Source organism: Schistocerca nitens, chromosome 9, assembly GCF_023898315.1.
Source record: "Schistocerca nitens isolate TAMUIC-IGC-003100 chromosome 9, iqSchNite1.1, whole genome shotgun sequence".
Lineage (NCBI taxonomy): Eukaryota > Metazoa > Arthropoda > Insecta > Orthoptera > Acrididae > Schistocerca > Schistocerca nitens.
The window spans coordinates 146,204,750-146,223,477 of record NC_064622.1 but is presented as its reverse complement, the minus strand read 5'-3'; the positions used below and the strand labels follow the sequence as shown (position 1 = coordinate 146,223,477).

The 18,728-nt window shown below is 37.6% G+C and overlaps 1 protein-coding gene across 1 annotated transcript in view; it reads left to right on the top strand.

The window, feature by feature from the left end:
- Positions 1 to 18,728, top strand: part of LOC126204447 (cap-specific mRNA (nucleoside-2'-O-)-methyltransferase 1) — a 286,518-nt gene that overhangs the window by 128,224 nt on the left and 139,566 nt on the right. The window contains exons 10-11 of the mRNA XM_049938834.1: positions 13,574 to 13,706; positions 14,129 to 14,311. Of these exons, the coding sequence (XP_049794791.1) occupies positions 13,574 to 13,706; positions 14,129 to 14,311 (316 nt within the window). The remainder of the gene's footprint in view (positions 1 to 13,573; positions 13,707 to 14,128; positions 14,312 to 18,728) is intronic.

Here is an 18,728-nt window from a genome sequence, read left to right as displayed (position 1 = left end):
CAAAAACACTGTCAGAAACTTAGCTCTCGGCCAACAAGGCCTTTTTCAAAAATAGACCACACACACACACACACACACACACACACACAAACGCAAGTAACACATACATGACCACAGTCTCTGGCAGCTGGAGCCAAATTCAGGACATTCCATCCTGGTTTTTCCATTGTTTATTTATTATAACTGGCCACCCTTATTGAATGTAGTGTGTATTTTTAACACATCCATGTTGCTAAGTTTTGTAGTTATTTCTGACCTATGAGAGATAACTTTATTTTCAAGTGATAATTACTTTTTATGACAGTTTCTGCCACGTCTGGCCAATAACTTTTATGTTCAACAGTTGTTGTTGTTGTTGTTGTTGTGGTCTTCAGTCCTGAGACTGGTTTGATGCAGCTCTCCATGCTACTCTATCCTGTGCAAGCTTCTTCATCTCCCAGTACCTACTGCAGCCTACATCCTTCTGAATCTGCTTAGTGTATTCATCTCTTGGTCTCCCTCTACGATTTTTACCCTCCACGCTGCCCTCCAATGCTAAATTTGTGATCCCTTGATGCCTCAAAACATGTCCTACCAACCGATCCCTTCTTCTAGTCAAGTAGTGCCACAAACTTCTCTTCTCCCCAATCCTATTCAGTACCTCCTCATTAGTTACGTGATCTACCCACCTTATCTTCAGCATTCTTCTGTAGCACCACATTTCGAAAGCTTCTATTCTCTTCTTGTCCAAACTAGTTATCGTCCATGTTTCACTTCCATACATGGCTACACTCCATACAAATACTTTCAGAAACGACTTCCTGACACTTAAATCTATACTCGATGTTAACAAATTTCTCTTCTTGAGAAACGCTTTCCTTGCCATTGCCAGTCTACATTTTATATCCTCTCTACTTCGACCATCATCGGTTATTTTACTCCCTAAATTGCAAAACTCGTTTACTGCTTTAAGTGTCTCATTTCCTAATCTAATTCCCGCAGCATCACCCAACTTAATTCGACTACATTCCATTATCCTCGTTTTGCTTTTGTTGATGTTCATTTTATATCCTCCTTTCAAGACACTGTCCATTCCGTTCAACTGCTTTCCCGAGTCCTTTGCTGTCTCTGACAGAATTACAATGTCATCGGCGAACCTCAAAGTTTTTACTTCTTCTCCATGAATTTTAATACCTACTCCGAATTTTTCTTTTGTTTCGTTTACTGCTTGCTCAATATACAGATTGAATAACATCGGGGAGAGGCTACAACCCTGTCTCACTCCCTTCCCAACCACTGCTTCCCTTTCATGTCCCTCGACTCTTATAACTGCCATCTGGTTTCTGTACAAATTGTAAACAGCCTTTCGCTCCCTGTATTTTACCCCTGCCACCTTCAGAATTTGAAAGAGAGTATTCCAGTTAACATTGTCAAAAGCTTTCTCTAAGTCTACAAATGCTAGAAACGTAGGTTTGCCTTTTCTTAATCTTTCTTCTAAGATAAGTCGTAAAGTCAGTATTGCCTCACGTGTTCCCACATTTCTACGGAATCCAAACTGATCTTCCCCGAGGTCGGCTTCTACCAGTTTTCCATTCGTCTGTAAAGAATTCGCGTTAGTATTTTGCAGCTGTGACTTATTAAACTGATAGTTCGGTAATTTTCACATTTGTCAACAGTGACAGATGTCTGTTTAACAGTAAACAACTGTAATTGTGAAATATGTGTTGTTTTACAGCATTAATAGGCAAATCAAAAATGGAAAATAATAATAATAATAATAATAATAATAATTACACCTAGACCTGGGAGACTCTCGAACTCAAGTATTCAAATGCAAAACACTACTCACTGCACTAACTGAGCCGAACAGCTACAGAGTATCAAATGAAGATATTTGTCATACTAGTGATTACAGCATTGCCAAATTGCCTTTCTTTGAGGTCAATTTTTCACCAAAAATATGCACAGGATGAAATTTTGTTACAGACAGTTCTGTACTGTTAGTACGTGAGAAGTTGTGTTGTGGTGGCCGAGTGTGCATGTTTCAGTCACCCTGTAAAGGCATCTGATAATGTTTGACGTGAAGTGACATAAATTATTTGTTTGAAGTACTGGATAACATAGCAGCTGAGTTGTTTAGCAGGGCAGCAATGACTTTCATCAAAGTTGCTGTTTTTCTACTAGTACGCTTATATAAAGTACTCTAAAAGTTATTCCCATACTGATAAGTGTGAGTAGATTAGTAGTAGTCATAATTTATTGTTAGTGCACTTAATGGAAGTAGCTTGCATTTGCTGCTTTTGTCTGTTAAGACTCCAGCTACAGTGATCCACATATGTGTGTTCAACTCTTTCCATATGATTCCATGGGACACACTGTTTTCGCATATGTTTCTGTTGCTTTGATACATCAGAAGTACCTGTTTTCCTGTCAAATCTTTTTCTGTTGCTCTGGAACATCAGAAGTTGTGTTTCCTGCTGAATCTTTTTCTGGTGCTCAGGAACATCAGGAGACACATTTTACACACTCTCAAGTCTCACCCACACACTTATACATATACCTTGTTGTGGCAGCAATTTTGTAACCATTTTTGCAGGCTTGTATGTATAACATTGCTTCAGGATGTACCACATTCAGAAAAATTGTAAATAAGTTTCTCCTTTGTTTATAACGTTGAATGTGATTTTCGCATTTCCCGCATTATGTATGTTAAATGCCAAAATGCCAATTGAAATTCACTTCTAAATTCAGTTTTTGGTTCCTTGTTTAATTCCTGTAATACGGTTATTATAACTATTCTGATTATCAATTAAAATTGTTCCGCCATTATATACAGAAAAACCAGAAAATCGCCTGCAGTAGGAGGGTTATTTGTAATTTGACTCATTCCACATCCCTGAAGGTTCTCCTTCATGGTGGGATTTATGGAACATGATGTCTGATTAAATGATGTAAGATATCACAGATACTTTTAGGTATACCTGTACACTACTTGAAATGGTATAAAACCACAGTAACTTAATTTGCTGGAAACCAAATTCCTGGAACATAGCAAATGGAATTTTCTACAAGTCTTTAGTGTTGAAAGGTGTTTCAAGTATGTGTGAATTGTAGTTGAGCAGATGAATAGACTCCAACCTCATTCTGTAGATGTTGTTACGTGTATGAATGACCACTTAGGAATATGCTAATAGCACACATAATTCGTTATTCTTTGTAGCAGTTGATAATTTAGCTTTCTCTTTTTGATTGTTCATCATATTGTTGTAAAATACTAAAGGAAGTAGTCTAACTGTTGATTTTTTAAAGGAAAATTGGGTAAAGTATCTATGGAGGGCAAAGCATTTCTTTGATATACTTTCTTTGAATCATTTTCTCAAGTAAAAAATAATACACTGAGGGGAGAAAAGTTATGGGGTAGCGATATGCACAGTTACAGATGGTATTTGTACTGTGTTAAAAAAGGACGGTGCATTGGTGGAGCTGTCGTTTGTACACAGTAGATTCATGTGAAAAGGTTTCCTGCATGACTATTTCCCCCATGATGGGAATTACCAGACTTTGAATGCAGAATGGTAGTTGGACCTAACCGAATGGGACATTGCATTTCGGAAATTGTTAGGGAATTCAGTATTCCGAGATCCACAGTGTTAAGTGTATGCTGAGAATTCCAGCTGACTGTCTTCACTTAATGACCAAGAGCAGCTGCATTTGAATAGAGTTGTCAGTGCTAAAAGACAAGCAACATTGTGTGAAATAACTGCGGAAATCAATGTGGGACATATGAGGAACATATCTGTGTGGCGAAATTTCGCATTAATGGACTATGGCAGCAGATGAGTGGTACGACTTCCATTGTTAACAGTACAACATTGCCTGCAGCACCTCTCTTGGGCTCATGATCATATCGGTTGGACCTTAGACAACTGGAAAATGGTGGCCTTATCAGATGAGTCTGGATTTTAGTTGGTAAGAACTGATGGAAGGGTTTGAGTGTAGTTCAGATGCCAAGAGGCCATGGACACAAGTTGTTAACAAGGCACTGTGCAAGCTGGTGGTCACTCCATAATGGTGTGGGCTGTGTTTACGTGGAATGGTCTGGGTCCTCTGGTCCAACTGAACCAATCATTGACTTGGAATGGTTGTGTTTTGCTATTTGGAGACTATTTGCTGCCACTCATGAACTTCATGTTCCCAAACATGGTTGGAACTTTTACAGATGAGAGTGCGCCATTCACCAGGCCACAATTGTTCGCAGTTGGTTTGAAGAACATGTGACGTTTGCCTGCTTTATTTCTTCATTGATATTCCTCAGTGTTGACATACTGCATTGTTATATTGGGTGACAAATTGGGGGTGGAAGTTCAACACTGACTACTGTAAATAATGTAGCCAGCAGTTGCACAATTGCATGTCATAGTTCCTTACATTCACTGCTCACAAACCCCCCCCCTCCCCCCCCCCCCCCAATATTACACAGTTATAAAGTCAGTTCACTATTGGTAAATGTTGAAAAGCTTCGTTAATAGGTTGCAGGCAACATCAGCATACTGCTACAATAGTTTCCTGTTAAACAACATATTACATAAACATAACTCATTCAGTTAACTGAATACATCAAAAAATTCCTACTTTTTAACAGTTCCTTCTACCACAAAGGTTAGCATGAATTATTTGTTTAAATAATGAAATTAACAGATATAATTATACAAACAATACTTTTGACAAACCTAGTAATTATTTTGGAAATAATTAATGGCTGGTTTTGTTAATACATTTTCGAATAGAGCCAAATAAATACTTTAAGAATCCTAGTAGCTCTTCCTCCAAATGTTTGTAATTAGTACAGAGTTTATATTTGTGTATAAGTCAATAATAGAATCTAAGTCATGAAATATTTATTGATTTCATGCTGTAACAAAAGATATTAACTAGGAATGGTCAAAATAAATTGGGAAATTAATTACATACACAAAACTAAGCACAAAATTAGACCTGGTGCTATATTCCTTAAGACCGAGGGCCAACCTATCTCCATTATAGAAATGCAGATTATACTCATGCATGCTAATGGTAATTAGGCAAAAATGAAAATAAATTGAATTGAAGGAGACAGATGGAAAAACAAGAGATGAAGTAAAGAGATTCCAGCTTCCTTTGTCGCATTACCCTCTCGTCGGATTGACCCAGTAAATATTGCAAATAGCTAACTGGGCAGTCCAATGACCACAAGTGACCCCAGAAAGTGGGTTTAACATTCTACACAGAAAAGAATATTACATAAGAAATCTCCTTATCAAAAACTACAGTGCATATGTTTTTCAAATATCTACTTATATGAGCTGGCCATATGAAAATCCCCATCCAAAATATTTACATATTTTGTATTGTACAATGGCGCAAAATATCCATAAACTATATTTTTAATAAAATTAGGAATCTTCTTAATAAGTGATGTCCTTTTTGGATAAACGAAGATTACATTCTAAGATACATATCCCTTTATACAAGTCCTGTCTTGCTTCAAAGAATAAAACATCATGGCTTGCAAAAAGTTAAATTGCATTGTGCCTTGCAGTTCACATTCAGACAGGAAATTTCACTTTACAATGTTTATTATTTTGCACAAGCACTTTCACACTTTTAATCACTTCCACACTTTCAATGAGCCTTAACACATTTTCTGACCAAGCCGACCATGCCTTCAACAGGTCCAAGTGGCAGTTAGTAAGAAAATGCATTGCTATCAGTTCCCTTGGAGGTGGTTCTCCTCCACCGCAGTACATGAAAAAAATTAGTCAAAATACTCTACTTTAGTACACTCACTTTTACCTCTAAGAACAAGGAAAAAATGTTTCATACTAATGGCAAATAATAGTCATTACTTCATAAATAAATACATTACACAATTCTCATAACATCACAATAATTGGCACTAAAATTGACTGTAGTATGAAAGTTGGGGACTGGTAAAAATTTAAAATCAAGTGGACATGACATCACAAAACATTACTCTATGTCGTAACTCTTTCAACTGGTTAAACTTGAAAGATTTAGGTTTCTTTTCCATTTGCAAAATCACTAAAATGCCAAGTCCTGGTTTGAAATTCACTCCATTTATGTACTCATATCACCTTAATGTCCAAACTACAAACATTACTTGTAGCAAAAACTCAAGATGTGCAGTAGCATAGATTTACTAATCATTACATTATGAAAACAGAATAGTGTACCATCACATAACTTAATTACTACTCAAATCAAACTTAGGGGATGGAAGTTATACCAAATCATTGCCCTACTTCTCCATTCAACTTTGAATACTGCTCTCATTCAAACCTAAAATTAAATCCTCATAAAATGTTACCAAGTAGTTGACCTCTCAGAATATTCACATCAGTCTAACACCACAGTTATCAATTAATCAACAAAATTAATTTTTTTTCATTCCAGTGTTACCACTTTAAGCTCATAATTCCTTAGAACACAAACAGAAGTTTTCAGATAACCTATAGATCTGATAATGCTTTCATTTTCTGTTTACCTTACATCTTTGTTTGACAGAAATTCTTTAACTGTGACACCAATTTACTTTCATCTTATTTCATAAAACCAGAATAAAGACAATATCTCATAGATTTTTACCAAATACCACTGTTATTTTTTTCATCCTCTTATGATTCCATTACTTATCACTAACATCACATAATATATATATAGATAACACTGGAGAAACCTTTTCTAAAATATTCCTATACTAAAGTATCCTGCTGTACAAAATCACATGAAATCCAAAGATAGAATGTTTCTGATTCACTTATAAACTACAGATAGGATAGGAGAAGAGTTTGACTGCCTAACGAAACATGAAAAATGAGACAGACAGCTGGGGTAAGCATTATCAGCCCATAATTGAATCCAACACAGAATGTTGAACCCCCTACTTGCTTAGTTTAAATGGTTTGATCCATAATAAACATCTAATCCTCCATTTATTTTCCTTGAATTTCGCCTACCATTTCCATGCCCATATTGGCTATCCTCCACCAATCATTCTTGAATTTTTACTATAATTAGTTCTATTCATCCTATTTACCTGAAACTCTCTCCCTGACTGATTATTATGATCAAAATTCCTCCTACTACCGTATTTACTCGAATCTAAGCCGCACTCGAATCTAAGCCGCACCTGAAAAATGAGACTCGAAATCAAGGAAAAAAATTTTTTCCCAAATCTAAGCTGCACCTGAAATTTGAGACTCGAAATTCAAAGGGAAAGAAAAGTTTTAGGCCACACCTACAAATCAAAACAAAGTTGGTCCATTATAATATGAGACACAATTTAGGTCGAATGAGTGACGATACAGCTACAGTAGTGTTTGAATTGATTGCTTATTTTTTTTGATCTGATAAGTGCCATTCTCTTTGTTATAGGTGTTTATGTCACTCTAAGCTGAAAATGCATTACTGTACTGTGTTATGCATTGTTTGTCGCATACTGATAATGAGTGTTTACGACCTGTCGCCGCTCGCGGCATGACTTGTTTTTGTGCACACTACTACAGCTAACAATTAGAAAAAAACAAAAAAAGAGAGGAATCGTCTCATTAGCAAAACAATGGCAAGAGACTGCTATTTGTTGTTACTTACACTGCTGCTTTCTTTGATAATGATCAACAAGAACCAAATAATAGACTGCGTATGATAGAAGATGTTCTGAATGAGAGTATAGCAAAAATTTTTCTCCGTTTCAAAATCTTTGCAGATGCCTCTTTAGTACATTACATTCTGCACAGAAATTAGTCATCTTAGATTTAAAAATCTAGTCAATTGCCGTGCTTCATTTCTGACTGTATCACTATTAGGCATAAGAATAATACGAATATAAACATGACGTATAGGCCTATTCTTCCGCGTTTACTGTTGTCTCACTCTAGTTTCGTAGTTTATTACGCAGTCAGTATTTAAATGTGATATCAGCAAACACGAAAGAATACATGGCAAAATGTTTATATTCGTATTATTCTTATGATGAAGAGAATACTGCATGTGAGTCACAATTCATAAAAGTTCATATTAGCAACCATCTCTTCTCGCAGGTAGGAAAAAATTCAGAATGTAGAGTTGGCCGTATTGACAAACATCCCAAACAGCCTTGCCATTCGGATTTTCGTAGTACATTGAAATGCTGCTACATTTGAAGATTAACAACACGGAATTTGTATTTACTTCGTTGGATAATGTATGAAAATGGAGTGGTCAAAACTTGGGGCGGAGAAAAAAGCTCGTCTTCCACCTTTTTTTTTTTAATTTATTTACTGACGCAGAGGTTTTGGTGCCAGTATTTATCTTTGTGCCTACAAAGCATGCCTGTGTAGCGCTACATATATTCGACGGCAGAAGTTAGTTGTGGCCGGCACCTACCAACATTTTTCAGAACTTCCGCGTACTTTGCACTCGATTCTAAGCTGCAGGCGGTTTTTTTGGATTACAAAAACCAGAAAAAAAGTGCGGCTTAGATTCGAGTAAATACGGTATTTTCTACTGAGGGCTTCACCCTCTCCACTTTATCAACATAATTCAAATAATCACAAATATTACCCATAGTGGCAGGTACAAGCAATTATCTAACTTTCTGAGGCAAATTAGTTTTTAAACCATAACTATTGACTCACTACCTAGCTCTTTGTCCAAATATTTCAGTTTGCTTATCCAAAACTGACAGAAACCTTTCATAATACCCTTCCTAGAGTCAAATCTCTCTCTTCCCCAAAATTCCCTCAAAATTCTCTTTGGACCAACATTCATCTGAAAATGCTCTCTTAAAGCTATGCCACGAAGCACAACTATCAGCTACCTGAGCTGCCCATCCATAAGCATCCCCTTTTAAAAAACCTCTCACAAATGGCATTTTCTCTTTGTCATTCCATGTTTCATGCAAATCATTAAATTCCCTTATGAAATCCAGTGGATGCACTTCCCCATATGGTTCAAAATAATAAAATTTCGTACACCTAACAAATGAAGGACTGTCTGGGACACCACACACCCTATACTTTAGATTTTGTACCTCTTCCACCTTTTTCTCCATTTCAGCCAATTTTGAATCTGTATTTTTATTTACTTTTATCAGTTTTTCCTCTACCACTACTGCACACTTGGTTTCTACCTCTGTTTCTAAATCGTTTTTAATCTGATCGATTTGGTTCTCAAGTTTAACAGTATTTTCAGCACAAAATTTCCTGGTTGCTTTGACTTCATCTTTACACTGTTTCTTGAAAACCTCCATCCTCTTACTATAGTCATCACAAAGTTTCTTTCTCTCTTCTACTCACTTACTACTCATTAATGTTAATTTCTCATTAATATTTGTACTACTTTCATTATCTTTTCATCTCAATCTTTCACTACCACCTCAGCCTTCTTATTTAATTCTGAAAGACTAAAGCTGACTATCGTAATTTTCTTTTTAATTTCTTTCTTCAGTTCATCCTTTAAGCTAGCCATGACATTTTTAATGCTGTCTGTTTTATTTCCCGCCCTACTAATGTCTTCTTTCATACTGTTTTCCACCCTACTAATGTCTTCTTTCGTACTCGTATTACTCAAACTACTCATAAATTCCTTAACATCGCTTCCAATTTTCCGTCTGCAATAAACTTTTGCCTTTGCTGACTTTCACTACTAGATACTTCCTCCTTAGCCGTAACGATTTCACCCACTTCAGTACTGTTTTCGTCATTTTGCTCACATCACCACACAATGTAGATGACACTTTTATCATCTCATCTACAATAAGACTTCCATCTCCATCATTCAAAGTTACATTCATGTCTGATTTATAACCACTATTGTCTACCAAATCACTCCCCATTAAGTCTTTCTGTTCGTTTAAAAACTTAACCTGTATAGCTTTGTTATCAATCACATCACTATCCTGTTGTCCATCCTCCCCCATCATACTGTCTTGTTCGTTAAGGCCACTCATTATGTATCACTTAATATAAAATGGCTTTTGCTATGAATTATCTTATTTTTATTCACTCGTCTCCTGCTGCTGCTGCTGCAGTTACTCCCACTCGTCCAAAACGCACTTGTTTGCATTAGGTGGATTTAGTCCAGCTAGCGTGCTAACTGCCTGCTGTGGCTTCTCTTCATAATGGCTGCCCTCATAACCTCGGCCAGCAATCTTTTGTTGTTTAGCTGTTTTATGGTTGCTTCTTATCACATTACTTGTTCACATGTGATCAAACTTTCAGAATACTGTAATTATTTTTCACTGTCAATTAGTCTGTTCACTGCTCTCAGTAATACTGGTGCCACACATACTTTAAATTCAGTCACTCCGTTCAAATTGCACAGTTCACTGTTCAAAGTTCATGAGTCCTTGTTTATTGTGTCCAAATACAATAGTCCTCACCCAAAAGGGCACCATATGTGACATTTGCCTGCTTTATCTTCATTAATAGTCCTCAGTGTTGACGTATTAAATTGTTATACTGGCTGAAAAATGGGGGATGGAAGTTCAACACTGACTACTGTAAATGATGTAGCCGACAGTTGCACAGTTGTGTTTCATAGTTCTTTACTTTTACTGTTCCCCAATATTACACAATTGTATGGCCAGTTCACTATTGGTAAATGTTGAAAACCCTCATTAATAGGTTGCAGGCAACATCAGCATAACGCTACAATAGTTTGCTATTGAATATCTATGAGCGATAAAAACCTAACCACACAGTTCACAGATCTTGCAGAATAATACAGTACGTTTGACACTATTTTTCAAATAAATTAAACGTTCTGGACAGTTCAAGCGAATCATTTGGCCACCAGATCACGCGACATGAATCTCATTGGACATATTCGAGAGGTCAGTTCATGCACAAAATCGTGCACCGGCAACACTTTTGCAGTTATGGATGGCTATAGAGCCAGCATACACTATGTGATCGAAAGTATCCGGACACCTGGCTGAAAATGACTTACAAGTTCGTGGCGCTGTCCATCGGTAATGCTGGAATGCAATACTGTGTTGGCCCACCCCTAGCATTGATGACAGCTTCCACTCTCGCAGGCATATGTTCAAGGCAGGTTCTGGAAGGTTTATTGGGGAATGGCAGCCCATTCTTCATGGAGTGCTGCACTGAGGAGAGGTATCTATGTCGGTCGGTGAGGCCTGGCACAAAGTCGGCATTCCAAAACATCCCAGAGGTGTTCTATAGGCTTCAGGTCAGGATTGTGTGCAGGCCAGTCCATTAGAGGGATGTTATTCTTGTGTAACCGCTTCACCACAGGCCGCGCATTATGAACAGGTGCTCGATCCTGTTGAAAGATGTAATCGCCATCCCCGAATTGCTCTTCAGCAGTGGGAAACAAGAAGGTGTTTAAAACATCAATGTAGGCCTGTGCTGTGATAGTCCCATGTGAAACAACAAGCCCCCTCCATGAAAAACATGACCACACCATAACACCACCGCCTCTGAATTTTACTGTTGGCACTCCACACGTTAGCAGATGACGTTCACATAGCATGCGCCATACCCACACCTTGCCATCGGATCGCCACATTGTGTACCGTGATTCGTCACTCCACACAACGTTTTTCCACTGTTCAATCGTCCAATGTTTATAATCCTTACACCAAGCGAGGCGTTGTTTGTCACTTACCGGTGTGATGTGTGGCTTATGAGCAGTCGCTCGACCATGAAATCCAAGTGTACTCATCTCTCACCTAACTGTCGTAGTACTTGCAGTGGATCCTAATGCTGACTGGAATTCCTGTGTGATGGTCTGGATAGAGGTCTGCCTATTACACATAACAACCCTCTTCAACTGTTGACGGTTTCTGTCAGTCAATGGACGAGGTTAGCCTGTATGCTTTTGTGCTGTACGGGTCCCTTCACATTTCCACTTCACTATCAGATTTGAAACAGTGGACCTAGAGATGTTTAGGATTGTGGAAATCTCACGTACAGACTTATGACATAAGTGACACCCAATCACCTCATCATGCTCGAAGTCTTTGAGTTCCGTGAAGTGCCCCATTCTGCTCTCTCACAATGTCTAATGACTACTGAGGTCACTGATGTGGAGTACCTGGCAGTAGGTATCAGCACAATGCACCTAATAGGAAAAACGTATGGTTTTGGGGGTGTCTGGATACTTTTTATCACATAGTGTAGCTCAGTATTTCTGCAGGAGACTTCCAGTGACTTGTTGAGTTCAGACCAAGTCAAGTTATTGCACTATACTGAGCAAAAGGGGGTCTGACAGGATATTAGGAGGTATCTCATGATTTTTGTCACCTCAGTGTAAATCCATTTATTAATGTAATACATCACGGATGCTCCATTTCTGTTCTTACTCCACCCTTCCGTCATCCATTTAATTTAAAATGACTATTTAGACTGACATAATCCAAGTTATTTTTGGAGTTTTTCAGCACTGTGGTATGTGGTCAGCCAGATCTTGTTGTAGCATAATCTTCTGTCACACATTCTTGTAGAGATTGTCACCAGTCACCTACTGGATGCCTGTAAGTGCGTAATATTTTCTTTGTTTCTGAATGGGAAGCACATGAAATTTGTTTATGAAGTTGTGAGTACATGTTTCATGAAGAGCACATAAGATTGAAAAAAAAATAGTGTGTTGTGAATCTGAACATAAATGAAATTTTGCATTTGTTAATCTCTACTGCAGTTCAGTGCTCTATTCACCATGCACTGAAACCTCATTGAACTGACACACATATTAATGATGATTTCATAGTAATTATAAATAGAGGCACAATAGTAATACTTTTTGCTGCTCTCCAAGTTTTCAAGTTGAAAAGATTCTCAGAAATTGCAAATGGTCCAATTTTCTGCAGATGTGGTGTGCTTGGAAAACATTGTCAGCCTACAAAGGAGATTGCTTCTAGAACATTTATGTGACTCATTGTAGCATGTTGTTCAAGTGTGTGAGATCCATACAAAATAGGACTGACAGGTGATATTGAACATATACAGAGAAGGCAGCACAAATGGTGTGTGTGATCCACAGCAGAATCATGGAAGTGCTGAAAAACCTAGACTGGCAGGTGGTTGAAGATAGATGCAACCGTTCCAATGGAGACCTACTTACCAAGTTTCAAGAACCAGTGTTAAATGAGGAATTTAGTAGTATACTACTTCCTCCAGTTTATCACTTCCTTGAGGTCTGTGAAGGCAAGATCAGATTAATTACTGCATTCACAGAGGCATTTAAACTGTAATTCTTCCCACACTACAAACCTGTGGTACAATGGGAACAACTCCCTGCTGTGTTCCTTACACTAGTTTACTGACTACGAATGTCGTTACTTAATAACAGACAGTTATTATTTTGTATATTATCGGGAGAATCAAATTACTCGGTCACTGGTGAATGAGCTTACAGATTACGTGGCTCCATTCTGAATATTTCTATCAGTTTATTCTTCTTCTCTATTAGTAGTTCACTCTTACTCTCTTTCTTTCTTTAAGTCATTTAATAGCTTGAACTGTTGTGTCATAAAAATAATGTGCAGAATTGTATAATAGAATTTACATGCTCCAAACTTAATATTTTTCAGGTGGCCATTTTGTTTGCAAACTGTTTGACTTATTTACACCATTCAGCGTAGGGCTTGTGTACCTGATGTACAAAAGTTTTAAGATGATTTCCATACACAAACCCAACACAAGCAGACCTGCCAATTCAGAAAGGTGAGTGAATCACTTAAAATTTGATTATTTCTATTTTTGATAGAGACGGAGTTTAGTAGGACATGTTCACTTCAATTGCATTGTGAGTCTAATTGTTAACTTTACTATTTCTTTGTACATACATTACACATTATCTAAATAAAGATGCAGTAAAGGATAAGGCAGCATTTTTGACAACCCCTCTTGATTTGACATTATTAATGGGTCTTAATTTTTAATACCCATCTTATCAGCTCTTTCTTTTTAAAAGTTTTCTCATACCCTGTTTCTGTGCCCTAGTATTAATACTTAAATCTAATGAATGGCATTTTTGTTTGTTACCTCATCCTACTTCTGCAAATTGCATTAGACTGCTATTACACACACTCATATTGTCAATTGAAATAATTATTATAATAAGAGTATGTCTTCAATTGCTGCAGGTACATTATCTGTAAATGGAAGAGAGCTGATTGCGATGATATCCGTGAATACTTGATGGAGGTGGCAAAACATTTATGGATTCATAAGTTATCAGATGATAAAGATATTCTTGAGATTGTGCCTCTTGCTAAATTAAAGGAGGATAAAGAATTTTTTGACTATATTGTCGAATCAAACAACAGGTGAGCTTTCATTGATCTAAAAGTAAAATTCTTTGTCAGATTGAGCTACGTTAGTGAATCATTTACAACATGCAGTAAATAGGACATTTATATTATTGCCTGTAACTCTTAATTTCCATGTTATAGTTAAGTAAAATGAGTCATTAGTTAGTATCTGATAAGTATTGATTTATATGGCCTTCAAAATATAAAGATGTAGACAGGTAAACACTGACATGAAGAGAAAATGAACATCTGTTTAGCAGTTAATGAAAGAGAAATGGTTGGATCTCAAGTGTCGAAAAGAGGTCAGACTACTGCTGCTTTTTCTTGTGTTGCGTCCTGCATCATCAAAGGGTCAGCATGGTTGTGAAAGGATTTGGCATAGTTAATTTAAGGAGTGGCCAGATGCCGTTCCTGCCACCATTCAAATTGGTGCTCCAGATGAAATGTGTATTTGCCAGATATCTGCATATAGTGTGATTTATTGTAAGCGAGCAGAAGTTTTTCTAAATGTTTGTTACTCGTGTAACTGATGTGGCACTTGGATACCAGCCCAGTATTCAACTTGTGGGATGAGGGAGGTTGCCTAAAACCCACTTCCAGGCTTCCTCGTACAGTGACATTGTCTTTAATCAGCTGGGAAGATTTCATCTGGTGCCTCTCCTCCTACCAGAAGCAGCACTTTTAACAATCATGGCTGTCTGGGCAGGAAAAAAAGAGGTTGGACTTCATGATAGGCAAATATTTTTAGGAAGGAGGAAAAAATATTTTACTGCTCCAAGAGAGGAGCAGTCACCAAAACCTGTGTGAAAAATACACAAGATGCAGGATACAGATCGGAAGTAATTGGAAGGGGCAATTTTTGCCATACCTGTAGTAATTCAGTAAAGCCACACACTTCACGTAAGTCATCATATGTACTGAACACCTTAGGGGATGCTGCCTCTTGTGATTGGGTGCAAGTTTGGGACTGCCAAGCATCTTGATCTGGAGTCTCATCAGTACTGCTTGTCCTCTATTGCCATAAACTCTGGGCATGTTTCAGCTCTCACTGTGAGGCTTGAAGATGGAATGCCATTCATGATCTTGTTGGGTTGATTGCCTGCATCATGAGCATGGGATGAACTTCAATAAAAATCTTTCAACTACTATATGTGCAGCATGCCAGTGGGGCAAGTGAATGTTGATGGGAAACAGTCACTAATAGATAATTACTATGTCATTTGTCACATCTCAGTTGCATAGAGCATATCCGGATATTGTGGGGCTTTTTCTGGACTGTCCTTTATTTGCCATGTTCCTTGTGAAACCAAAATGGAACTCATTAATGTAATCAAAAATCTCCCAATGGTTTGGGTGGGCTGATTAGTAGTAGTAGAGCTAATAAACCTACTAAGAGGGGAAAGGTGGGAACTTGCGACGGGAGGTTCTCTCCACTGATAAGATGTTAAATGAAATTAAACCAGTAGATTCTACAGAGCACGGCAGTGTTAAAACCAGTTTACTGTTATTAAGAGAGAGGAGGACAGCATTGAGACAGTTGTACCATTTTATTTCTTAAGGAATTAGAAGAAATGTAGTGGTACCTTGAAATCTATGAAGATATTGTCTAACAGTATGCTTCTCATGTAGACATCTACTGTGCAACAAACAGGAACAAACACTTTAAATGACTGCCCTGTCATCTCTGAAAAACGCAATGCCATCAGTTTTTGTATAGGTGCTGTGAGATGCAATGATGTTATTTACATTGCATAAAGAAGAGTGGGCATATAGCAATAAAATTAAAAGAGTTAATGAGATATTATGGAAGACAACAGCATTTGTACTACATTTAGCTCGTCCATATTGCCAGAACATGTGAAAGTAAGATATATAGCCCTTAAGATTTGAATGTTCATTCCAAGCCCTGTCACATGTATCAAATACCAGAGGTTTAAGTGCACCACTAAAGTTTGTGAAGATGAACCTATCTGTGGCAGATAGTATCACTGGCCCATGGGGCACAATGAACTCGGTCTTCACAAGCCAAGTGCATTAATTGCTCCAGAAACCATGCTTTATGTAGGAAATGTTTGATAATTTAAGAACAAAGTGAAATATAAGAAATTAAATTGACTACAAAAATTTCTAACAGCTTATTAAAAAATGCATGCAATGCAGTAGCATCCTTGAACTTCACAGTACTGGAACACACAGTCGTAAATGTACTTACTAGAGAATAATTTCTCCTGTCCCAGCATCTCAATCTAAACTCACCAGAGTACATTTTCTAGCATGATAGTCACATAACAGCACAGAAATATAGTGCACAAAAGACAGCACAGAAAATTGTTGGACCTTCTGTTGCAAAACTGTAGACATCTCACAAAAAGAGGAGGTTACTAAATGGAAGGAACCAAAGAAAATGGGTCCAAAGACTTAAGATGATGTAAGTTTTATCCCCTGGTGGCTCAGATGATGACACACTTCAAGAACAAATGGAGTTTGAAGTTAGATATAAACCTCTTGCATCACTCAAACACATTTCTCTGCCATCGCTAAATCATTATTAACATGGGAAAGGCGAATAAAACATCAGCATCAAAATAGCTCCCATATTGCAGTTGAATGTTAATTGAGACAGGATTAATGTGGATGAACTATGACACCTAGCAATGGTGAGCCCAGTGCGTTTATGTCTGCGAGAGACACATTTTAAACTCTTGACGGCACTGTACGGGGGTATTACCATTTCCACATAAAGTTCGAAGGTAATTAAAAAAAGTAAGGGAACAAGTTGTCTGCAGGAAAATGTTTCTTCAGGAAATAAAAGTGATACAGCAGTTACTAAGGCACAGATACATGTTAGTTTACATGTAGTCATCATTGTTGTCTAAGCATTTGTTCCATTGGTAAACCAGCCTGTCAAACCAGGGTAAAAGAAATCATTTTCCAGGTTTAAGAGCCATTAACAATAGCCTTCTGAATGTCAGCATCATTTACGAAGTAGCAACCAGACACATCCTAAGAGATGAAAATCACTTGGTGTGAGATTCGGGCTGTATAGGGGTGTTCCAATACAGTGCATTACAAACACAGGACAAAAGTATGCATATCATAGACTGTATGCAGTTGAGTGTTGGTGTGCAACAATGCACTGTCTTCTGGAAGTAGTCCTGTTTGTTTCTTCCAAATTGTGTTCAGCAATCATTCCTGTATAGCACAATAACTAGCAGTATTCACAGTCTCTCCATGGGTGAGGAAATCGACTAGTAGCACACTCTGTGCATCCCAAAAGACTGTGTCCGCAACTTTACTTCTGGATTATATTGTTTTGATCTTCTTGGTGTGTGTGTGTGTGTGTGTGTGTGTGTGTGAGAGAGAGAGAGAGAGAGAGAGAGAGAGAGAGAGAGAGAGAGAGAGAGAGCTGTCAGTGCTTTCTTCATCACAAGCCACATGTGATGCAACCACATTTAATACCCTGTGATGATACAGTGCATGAGTGTGACACCCTGTGCCTCCAGAGATGAACCCAGTTCCCTACACTTTATTCTTGACTGAGAGCCACCATGGTACCCAGTGAGAGCACATCATCTGGAATTCCATTGTGTTTTGGAATTGGAGATGTTAAATTTGAGTGCAGAGTACCACACATGAATGTGGCCATCGGCTTAAATTAATCTGTGTTATAATTGCTTGGCTGCCGAGACCATTGCTTGTTTTACACATATGTACTATTCTTATCAAATTCTTGGCATGAAAACCACATCTAATTTTATGACTATAGAATTGCTCAATAAATTTGCATCTCTTGACAATGTAATGCTGCTGTACACTTGCTCCACAAATTTCCAGTTGTCGATGATGAATTGCAGCTTGGGTTGTTACTTTAAATATGAAAACTCAATGCACTTTGCTCTTCAGTCATTGACCATATACCTGGCAACATCTCCATCTCAAAACTTTATTTTGAGGAACAATGGCACAACTACTTCCATCAATCGGTGATGCTTGAAATCTTCAGTGATCTCTTCTGTCTATGTGGAATTTAACTCACATTGGAAATTTATACATCTATGAGAATTTGTGTTATCTTTCTTATTGAACCAGTCTCATAAGCCTCACATGGGAGAAGGTTAAAAGTGGTGTGGCCAGATTCATTGAGGATGAATATTGCTCCTTGCCTCTCCCCATTGCATATAGTTGCTGCAACACAGGTTAACTATATGTTTGCTGTACCTGCACCAAATTGATGAAATGGACAAAGAGACTAATTAATTTCATTACAGAACTCCCTCCCTCGCTTGTCATTTGAGAGGGCTTATTGTGTTACAAGTTTATATTAATGTGAGTGCTGCAAAATTGCTCTAATATTGGTCGCCAAATGCAATGCCACTACGTAAAAACCAATGCTACTATGTAAAAACCAATGACTTAAATAAAGTCATTGGTT